General features: G+C 36.6%; 1 protein-coding gene across 1 annotated transcript; it reads left to right on the top strand.

The window, feature by feature from the left end:
• Positions 1–8,274: 8,274 nt before the first annotated feature.
• LOC140874938 (photosystem II 22 kDa protein 2, chloroplastic-like) lies at positions 8,275–10,462 on the top strand. The gene is made up of 4 exons (XM_073278432.1): positions 8,275–8,615; positions 8,710–8,829; positions 9,634–9,871; positions 9,997–10,462. The coding sequence occupies exons 1-4, from the start codon at positions 8,403–8,405 to the stop codon at positions 10,236–10,238; spliced, it is 813 nt and encodes a 270-aa protein (XP_073134533.1). The 5' UTR covers positions 8,275–8,402; the 3' UTR covers positions 10,239–10,462.
• Positions 10,463–10,875: the final 413 nt, after the last annotated feature.

Here is a 10,875-nt window from a genome sequence, read left to right as displayed (position 1 = left end):
AAGATGTTCCGTTTGAGTTTGATGCACCATGCAAAACATCTTTTGATCAACTCAAAGATTCCTTGACATCTTCACCAATAATCCAGCCACCGGATTGGAGCAAGCCATTCGAGATCATGTGTGATGCCAGTGACTATGCAGTTGGCGCTGTTTTAGGACAAAAAGTTGGGAAAGCATAGCATGCTATATACTATGCTTCGCGTATCCTGAACGATGCCCAACAAAACTACTCCACCACTGAAAAAGAGCTTTTAGCTGTGGTCTTTGCATTAGAAAAATTTCGTTCTTATTTACTTGGTACTAAAGTTATTGTTTACTCTGATCATGCAGCTCTTCGTTTTCTGATGGCGAAGAAGGAGGCAAAGCCAAGGCTGATCCGATGGATACTACTTATGAGCAAATTTGATGTAGAAATCAAAGACAAAATAGGGACCGAGAATCAAATCGCTGACCACTTGAGTCGCCTAGTTCATGTTGATGATCAGGAGCTAAATTTGCGAGAAGAATTTCCTGATGAGCAATTATTTTCAGCAAGCGCCGAATTACCCTGGTACGCAAACATTGTGAATTATTTAGTTACTAATGGGTTTCCCTCTGAATTTTCAAGGGTGCAAAAGGACAAGGTGAGGAGCGATGCGAAGTATTATGTGTGGGATGATCTATACTTGTGGAAACACTGCGCTGATCAAGTCATACGACGATGTGTACCCGCGAGCAAGGTAATCCCTATCCTCACATTTTGTCATTCTTATGCATGTGCTGGCCACTTTGGAGCAAAAAGGACATCAAGGAAGGTGTTGGACAGCGGATTTTTTTGGCCTTCCTTATTTTGAGACGCATACCTGTTCTATAAGTCGTGCGCTCAATGCCAAAAGACAGGTAACATCTCCCAACAAAAGGAGATGCCCCAACAACCTATTCTAGTTTGTGAGATCTTTGATATTTGGGGCATCGAATTCATGGGACCTTTTCCAAGTTCATATGGGTTTATCTATATATTACTTGATGTGGACTATGTCTCGAAATGGGTGGAAGCAAAGGCCACCCGTACTGACGATTCTCAAGTTGTTGCAGAGTTTATCAAGCATAACCTTTTCTCTAGGTTTGGAATTCCGAGAGCCCTCATCAGTGATAGAGGTACACACTTCTGCAACCGAACTGTGGCGAGTTTGCTTAAAAAGTACCATGTGACGCACAAGATCTCCACTGCATATCATCCACAATCCAACGGTCAAGCTGAGGTTTCAAACAGAGAGATCAAATCTATCCTTGAAAAGACCGCGAATCCTACTAGAAAGGATTGGAGCTTGCGTTTGGATGATGCCTTGTGGGCGTATAGGACCGCATTCAAGACACCGATTGGAATGTCTCCATATCGTCTAATTTTTGAAAAACCTTGTCATCTGCCGGTGGAATTGGAGCATTGAGCCTATTGGGCTATAAAAAACTTTAACATGCAGATGAATGAGAGTGGCGAGCACCGAAAGCTGCAGTTGCAAGAATTGGAAGAGATCCACAATGATGCCTATGCCAGCTCCAAGATTTACAAGGACAAAACAAAGGCCTTCCACGACAAGATGATCTCAAGACGGCACTTCGAAGTCGGTCAGAAAGTTTTGCTCTATCATTCCCGACTTCGGTTGTTTCCAGGTAAGTTACGTTTGCGTTGGAATGGATCGTTTGTTGTAACTAATGTCTTTTCTCATGGTGCAGTCGAAATTCAAAGCTTGAACATATCCAAAACATTCAAGGAGAATGGCCACCGGCTTAAACACTATTATGAAGGAGTCCAAGAACATGTCGGAGAAAGCGAGCATGATATCACTCTAGATACTCCGCCTAATGTCGACTAAATCACGGCATGCAGTCGAGCTATAGACTGACTGCAAATTTAGCGCTGACTGGGAGGCAACCCAGTGTTTCTTTCCCTTTTGTTTTTGCTCGTTCTTATTATTTTGATTTTTTTTTTGTTTTTATTTTTTTCGGAAATTTTGAAAAAGCCAAAAATAAAAAATATTTGGCTCGCTCGATCGGCAACATCTTGCCGATCGAGCGAGCGCTTTTTTCATCCGAGGCAGTAAGTTGGTTATTTTTCTCTCGCTCGATCTGCAATATCTTGCCGATCGAGCGTGAGCGCTTTTGTTCGGGCAGTGAGTTGGGACTTTTGTTGTCGCTCGATCTGCAACATCTTGCCAATCGAGCGACAGCCTTTTTACGCTAATTTAAACGCAGATTCCCCTTTCCCTCTCTCATTCTCTCTTTTATATCTTCTAAATCCCTAAATCCCCAAAATCCTTTCTACCAATTTCTCTCATTTAATTCTTTGTTCTTTCTTTTAATCCGCAGGGATTTCTCTCAGGCACCTCTACCAGACTTCGTTCTTCGCCGGTGTATCTCACGTTTCTTCAAGGATCTGCCGGGATTTTGTCGCACGTCAGGTGTTCGACGAATTGCTTCTTTAATATTTGCATCATCTTCTTACTTTTCCATGGGACCTAAACGAACCCGCGTTCAAGGCGAGTCATCTTCTCGAGCAGCCGATCGCTCTTATGCCGAATTCACCGGGCTCTTTGTCAATGATGCCGTCGTGATCGTTACATCACCGCCAAGGTAAATCGTTCCCCCATTCCTGAACGCGGCTTTGAGTTAGAATTGGACGATAATAAAATCTTTGGGATGATTCAAGAGCGGGGTTGGACAAAATTCTACGAGCAACCTCCCCCCACCGTAGTACCGATTGTTCGCGAATTTTATGCTAATGCGGCAAAGAGGACGGATAGCAAGGCAGTTGTTAGGGGGAAACTGATTTTTTTTTACCCCATGAGTTGAATGTTTTATTTGAAATTCCGGAGGTGGATGATTCTTTCTATCAAAGCCTGAAAATCGAACCAGATTTGGATGCGTTTCTTGACCAACTGGCTTACCATGGAGCTATGTGGATTGACCCCATTTTCGTAGTGAATTTCAAGGAGCGTTTTTTACGTGTGCTTCCGGCCTCTTGGTATGCTTTTGTGACTCGGCGTCTGATGCCGATTTTACATTCTAGCGAGGTCAATCTTGAGCGCGCTCTTCTCCTATACGCGCTTGATATGGGATGGCCAATTAATGTGGGGCGCGTCCTTCATGGCGAGATCCAACGGTCAATCCATAATGTCGCAGTGGGCCTTTAATTTCCCATGATCATCTCTTTTCTATGCATACGCGCCGGAGTTGTCATTCGTAATGATGAAGAGTGGTTGCAGCCTAAGCGACCATCGACGCCGCTTTTATCGAAGCCAAGAGGGCATATCGTGTTAAGAATTTTATGAGGGACGGCCACTTTCAACAACCACCATCCCCGCCAAGGCCACCTCCACCTCCTCGTCGCTCTCAAGCCGATGCCATCCGTGAGCTCACTGCCTACGCCCATCATCAGGATGCATATAATATGGTGGCGGCTCATAATTCGCAAGCTGTGGATGCTTTATTGCGAAATCTCACATTGCACTTTGGTCTTGATCCAAATGCCGTTCCGGCTTCTCTGCCATATCCGCCGCCTTTCTCGTTCCAGTATGCCACTCCTGTCCTTCCTCCGGAGGCTGAAGAGGAAAACGCCGTCGACCGTTAAACCAGGGGAGTTCCGTTTTCATTTTTTTTGCATCTCATTCTGTTTAGTTGTTTGTTCATATTTTGTCTTGTAATGTATTGAGGACAATGCTTGGGTTAAGTGTGGGGTGGGGGGGGGGGGGTGTTGCATTGTTTGCATTTTGTTTGCATTTTGTTTTCTTTGTTTGTATTGCATTTTTTCTTGTGTTGTTATACATCGTATTATTGTTGTTGTTGTTTATGTTGTCAAAATGCATAAGTTGAGGATGAGTTATCTGCCTATGATGAGATAGTTGAAAAATTATGATTTTTTTGAAAAAAATTACTCTTGATGGGATATGAGAAACCGTAGGTTGATTGTTGAATATTTTTAAGCACACATGTTTAACCAGGGAAGTGTAGTGATGTATTAGATTTTGTGGATGGCTGTTGGACCATTGCACGATAATAGGTGTTTGTGGAATTTGATAGTGCTTGAATCTTGATTTTTTTGATATGGCATACAGTTTCTTGGGCGCACCTTAAAATTTTTTGTTTTATGAAAAAGAGAAGCAAATGTTTTGAAAACCAATTAACTTCATCTGGGTTGCGAGCGAGATGTTTGAAATCCTATTCATCTTGTTTGTGGCTAAGTATGCGGATTGCATGAGGTTATTCTTTTGATAAAATAATATAACAATTCCATCCGGGCGTGAGATGTGAATGAAATTATATTCACTATTTCATAGCTAAGTTTGCGGACCTAATGGGATTGTAGTTCCATCCGTGCTATAGACGAGGGGATTGAAATACGAATCCTATCTAGTTATAGCTAAGTATGCGGGTAATTATTGGCACTTTAAAATTGTCGGGTGCAAAATCCGACTGTGCGTAATTATTCTCAAGGCAGTTGTGTTGTGTTGAAAGATTGTTAGGAGGAGAGTTCTTGATGGTAAGGCTTACACTGAATTTTTAAAGGTCGGCGAACAGTCTTGAAACTTTGTCTTTTGAAGTTGCATGTAGCTGGGGTAACATGACACACACACACGTTCGCAGTCGACTGAAGGTGTATCATTGATGATTGAGAGTAGCTATGAACTTGTTTTAAATATAAGTGGTTTTCTCTGAGGCTATATTATTGCATAATTCTCCTTACTTATGTGTTTGTTTTCTTTAATTTTGTTTTGCATGACTTACTCGAGGGCGAGTAAGGGTTAAATGTGGGGCAGTTTGATAGTTATGTTTTTATTGCATTTGTTAGTATCATTTTGTTGTCGTTTTGCATTTGTTTACATGTTTTATTGTTGCATTTTGTTCATATTGCATTTTCCGTGTTTGCATGATTGGTTTCTCGGTTTTGTGGTTAGGTTGTGCATCTTTGCGGAGATTTGGAAGGAACTTTGGAGTCATAGAAATGCTGGAATTTCTGAAGAATGTTTGGCCGCTCGATCTGCAGAAGTTTACCGATCGAGCGGCGCGCAAGTTTTGAAGTCAGTAGCCTTGGGATATTTTGGCCGCTCGATCGGCCAATGTTTACCGATCGAGCGAGCGTCGCGATCCGAAAAGAATTTTATATTTTTGGAAACTTTGTTATTTTAGCCTCTAGGCTTTATTAAGCTTTTAATTCCATTTTAGGGAGATTATTATCATATTTTAAGACTCTCTTGGAGGCTAGGTTTTGTTCTTCAATTTTCTCTCAAGTTTTCTTCTTTTCTTTGAATTATTCTTGAATTTTCATGAATCGTTGTGGCTAAGTTTTAATACTTGGTTGAGGGAGACGAAACCTTGATATATTTTATTCATGAGATTCGATTTGTAATGTTTAATCCTTGTTAAGTATCAATATTTGATCTGGTTTATTTCATGTTTGTATGCGAGATTTTAGGATTGATCATCTTAGGATTTTGTTTTGCAAGCTATAGCTAAATTAGAATTCAAATCCGTAATTTTTTGAATAATCTAATTTGTGAAGCAACTACGTTTGATATTTTCTGTTGTTGAATTTATTAAATTGTAGGATCAATTATTGACTAGGCTAAATACAACCGCTGGTGTTTGTGTTGTCTAGGTTCATCAGTTTGACTAGTTTGAATGCTACCGTGGATTTAAATCTAGATTGCTGTTATCTGGGTTAATTTATTGGTAAGGGTTAATCTAGAATGCTGTTTTCTACTTAACTAAAATTAAGGTGAAACAGAAATTTGATTTTCAATGACGAATATTTAATAGGATTAATTATTTTTAGGGAATCGATGATTGAATGAATGAATATCAAGGGTGTAGTCAACCGATACCAAGTCTCGTCTCTTATTGATTTCTCCAATTTAATTTTCATGCTTGCATGATAGTGATACTTTGAATATTTAATTGCTTAAATTTTTAGTAGTTAACCTCAAATCTCAAAACCCCATTTTGTTTACTTAGGACACATTAAATTTACCTTTTCTCGTGAGAACGATCCCTACTCACACTACTACATTTTTAGTGATTATCTGATTGAGTTGGGTAATTTGGGCGTGACACAATTAAGCGCTACCAATCATGCATGTGTTATGTGATGCATTATTTTTAATCATGTTGTTATTATGAGATAGAGCGTGCTGAGCCTCTAGGCTCACTAGACTTAAATGATGCAGATGAGCAAGCAGATTATGACGTAGAGAATATAGCCCCAACTGACGATGAGGATGTATGAGTTTCCGACGATTGGCTAGCCCGTGACCTACGCTCAAGTTTATGTTTTCAGTGGTATTAATATTATTACGTTTTTCACACATATTTCATGATTTATTCACGAGTTTATGAATTTTTATGTGAGGGTTTTATGAGAGATTGGTGATATTATTTAATGCATGGATTTATGGATGTTTAAAGATATTTTAATTTCATGCAAAGCAATGAGATTTTTATGTAGAATGTTTTTATGGATATTTATTCATGTTTAAAAATATTTAAGAAATTATTTATTTAATATATGTATATGTGTACACGTTTTAATTATATATATATATATATATATATATATATTATATTATATTAAGTATTTAGTTATTTATTTATTTATAGATGCATGATTTCTAAATATATTTATGTATTATTTTAGTAATACACGTTTTTAATATATGTAAAATATATTTAAGAATTTAATTAGTGATTATTTTTATTTGCATGCAAAAATGTAGTATTATATGTAGAATATTTTATTGTAAATTATCTTAAGCTTATGTGCATATATGTATGGGCATATATGTATTACTTTTATTTTAAATTAATATATGTATTTATATATAAATTTATATAATAGAAATTATTTTTTTTTAAAAAAAAATTCAGTAGTAGTAGGAACGGGTCATTTCAATTTGCTAAACTTTTATATGTACTAGCAAATGATGGCGCGTGCACGTGTTCTGTAGAAAAATAAGAAAATGAAGTATGTATTTTTTTTAAATTTTTTTTAATTAATTTTCGAAATTTAAATGATAGGAGAAGAAATTAAATATAAAGAAAAAAAATGCAGGGCTTACTAAAAGCTATAAATTAACTTTGATATTTCAAAGCACCACAAATCACAATTTCTCTCAAAATATCTATGTCTATATACATATATAAATGTCCTCGGCCACTTCCGAGCCATTAGTAATACGACGATCCCACCTAGCTTGTTGGACAACTCTGAATTCAATCACACCAGAAAAATGTGACTATACACCATCATCAATATATCTAATATACACACACACAAAAGACATATATATACATTATCTCTAGATTAATAAATACCCCCTCACATGCAACTAGCTAGCTACGTACGTTCAAACAATATATGTAAGACTTAAAACGAGACAAAGGGTGGGACATCATATCCTTTTCAAGGCACAAAATACCGTGAAAATTTCAAATAAGAGTAGTAATATAATTAAAAAAATTTAGTAGGTTTGTTGTGAGATGAATTCATGAACCTATATATCTAGGGGCGGGAAAAAATACCGAATTTTGGTATATCGGGGTTACCGACCGTACCGAAAAAATATCGAATTTACCTAAATTTTGGTATACAGAAGATTTCGGTATGGTACGGTAACGATACCGAATTTTTCGGTACTGTAACAATATGAAATTTGAAAATTTCGGTATATATATAACGGTATACCATAAAATTTCGGTATAATCGGTATGCTAGTTATAGATACCGAAATTTTCGGTATATCGAAAATTGGTATACCGAAATTTTCGATACGGTATTGGTATAAAATTTTCTTATACCGTAATTTTCGGTATGATATACGGTATGTGTTTTTCGATACGGTACGGTATGTCATCTCTATCTATATCCGTGAGATGAATCAATCCGACTAATATCTATAATGAAAAATAAGAATTTTGACATAAGAAAGAATATTTTTTCATGAGTTGGGTTGAATAAGAAATCCGTCTATGTCATTTTAAAATGGTATATTATCTAACATAAGAGAATTGAAGTGAATAAAGTGTTCAAATTAACTTATGTCGTATTATATGTAGTGTGACACTGTAATGATGTTGACTTACACTTTCTCCATGAAGGCAATACACTTCTTCTATTCCCTTCTCTACTCTTCGATTCTTTTTCCTAGACTAGTAAAAACACACCGTATAGTACTTTCAATTGCTGTAGATTCAAAGGACGTGGATTCCTCCAAACCAATATATTTATCATACCCTATCCACTTTTCCTTTTGTGTGATTCACAAATTCACTAGAGATTTTGTGCTTAATATTAATCTTCATGACCCAGATTATATTAATTATCACAACACATCAAATTCAGACAGCACATTATCCATTATCACGCACCAAATATGGCAGCTCAGGCAACAATGTTGCTCAGCACCGGAAACCGTGTTTCCGGCCACGAATTCAGGTCGGAACCGTCGTCGGCTCAAACGCTGAAACCGACGCCGTTTTCTCGGTTCTTGTTCCCGTCAATCCTGACCATTGATCGTCCCGCCGCGTCTTCGTCGACTCGTCGCGTCATCGAGTCTAAGGCTAAGGCTTCTCCAGTTGTGAAGAAGGTTACGAATTAATTATTTCTTGATCTTTATTATTATTATTATTATTTTTTAGCGTTTGTTTATTTATTTGAAAATAAATAAATAAATTTTATAGGCACCCGTTGTGAAGAAGAAATCTACGGTGGAAGATGGGATCTTTGGTACGTCAGGTGGAATTGGTTTCACGAAACAAAATGAGCTCTTTGTTGGTCGAGTTGCTATGATTGGTTTTGCGGTAACGGCTTATTATTCTTGTTATTTTTAAATATTTTATTTATTTATTTACTTTGTTTTTATTACAAGACGTGGACAAAGTTTTAGTTGCATATAAAATTCAAAGAATCTTGGGAGTTTTTTTTTTTTTTTTTTAATTGTAGTGTTCGATTAGAAAAATATTGGGATTCGTGGCTCAAATTTGGGAGTGACTTATAAATCATATCTATCGTGCTTAATTGTGTTCATTCTACCAAGCACTTCACATTGTTACAAATAATTGATTTTCCTTTATTTTTGCTGATTTTTCAGTATTGATTGTTACAAATAATTGATTTTCTTCACATTGAAAGGGCTCAAACAATATGAACCAATAATAAATCAACACGAATTTCAAAATTGGTAGACATGGCCAAGAAAAACAATTACATGATTTTCCTGATCAAGTTGTTGCAAAATGGGCAAACTGAGGGGTGATTTTTCGGTATATCGTATCAAAAATATTGGTATGAAAAAAATTCATACCGATATCGATATCGAAATTCTTAAATTTTGGTTCGAAAAAAATCCATATTGATAGTTGATACCGTATAGATATTGAAAAAAATTCGGTACCGAAAAAATGTCTCATATCGAAAAAATTTCGATATGATATATCGAAAACTCGGTATTTTGATCCGGTATATCAGCCTCTGAATAAGGTGAAGTCGCTACGACACTAGAATGCTATGTGAGAGACCATGTTTCAAGTTCGAGACTCAATTATAAGAGTCATCTCCTCCAACTAAAAAAACGTAGAATAACTTGAAATTATATACTTATGCAGGCTTCACTATTGGGAGAAGCCATAACCGGAAAAGGAATTTTGTCACAATTGAATCTGGAAACTGGCATTCCAATTTATGAAGCAGAGCCTCTTCTTCTATTCTTCATCCTTTTCAACTTGCTTGGAGCCATTGGAGCCCTTGGAGATCGGGGCAAATTTGTCGACGATGCCACCGGACTCGAGAAGGCAGTCGTCCCCCCGGGAAAAGGTTTCCGGTCAGCATTGGGCCTAGGACAAGGTAAAGTAAACCACATCTTATAATATATATATATATATAATTCACAAAAGGCAAGTTTTCCATTACTGGTGATCTTATAATATATTAATGGGACATGTTTACGTGTGATAAATCATATTATATAGGTCCTTTATTTGGATTCACAAAAGCAAACGAGCTGTTTGTGGGGAGATTGGCTCAATTGGGGATTGCTTTCTCTATAATTGGAGAAATAATAACTGGGAAAGGAGCATTGGCGCAGTTGAATATAGAGACAGGGGTGCCCATTAACGAGATCGAGCCACTGCTGCTGTTCAACATAGTGTTCTTCTTCATCGCCGCCATCAACCCCGGCTCCGGAAAATTCGTCACCGATGAAGAAGACTAAAATCGACGGCCAGAATGAAAAATTGTGAAAAAAAATAACACCGATCATTTGTTTTTAGCTTTGTTTGCTTTCAGTTTTGTACATAACCAAATATATTGGTTTTCTATTTATTAATCTTATGCTGCATACACAAAATAGTAGGGAGAATAATCATATTTTTTGTTACGTAACTTGCACAATTTTCATTCTTGTCGGTCAATTAACAATTTTAGTTTATTATTTTACATTTTTTTTTTCCAGTTTTAATCATTTTAATGGTAGTGCTAACGAGATAATAGTCAAATCATCAATGTTGCCGTCACCTCAATATTTTCTGGTAGCAGTAGTGCAGTACATCATCATTTTTCTGCAAATACGATTTAAGTACTTAAGTACTCCGACGAAAAATCACTAAATTCGGGAAAAAAAAAAAGTAAATTAGTACATGAAGACCATTATTAAATCGATAACAAGGCAAAAATAAAATATAAAAGTTACAGTATCAAAATGTAATTATCAATTATCAATTAACAGCTTTTTATTTTTATTTTTTAAAAAAAGTTATTCTAGACTAGTTAACTTCTTGCCCTTGTTGAACCTATAAGCAACGAACAATGTCCAAAATAATTAGCGACGCATGGATCATATTATTCGAGAT

Source organism: Henckelia pumila, chromosome 1 (assembly GCF_033568475.1).
Source record: "Henckelia pumila isolate YLH828 chromosome 1, ASM3356847v2, whole genome shotgun sequence".
Lineage (NCBI taxonomy): Eukaryota > Viridiplantae > Streptophyta > Magnoliopsida > Lamiales > Gesneriaceae > Henckelia > Henckelia pumila.
The sequence above is the reverse complement of the archived record's forward strand: the minus strand, read 5'-3'. Positions and strand labels throughout refer to the sequence as shown.

Coding starts and splice junctions, on each gene's coding strand:
- LOC140874938 (XM_073278432.1), top strand. CDS start 8,403: ATGGCAGCTCAGGCAACAATGTTGCTCAGCACCGGAAACCGTGTTTCC. Junction 8,616..8,709: donor CTTCTCCAGTTGTGAAGAAG/GTTACGAATTAA, acceptor TAAATTTTATAG/GCACCCGTTGTGAAGAAGAA. Junction 8,830..9,633: donor TTGCTATGATTGGTTTTGCG/GTAACGGCTTAT, acceptor ATACTTATGCAG/GCTTCACTATTGGGAGAAGC.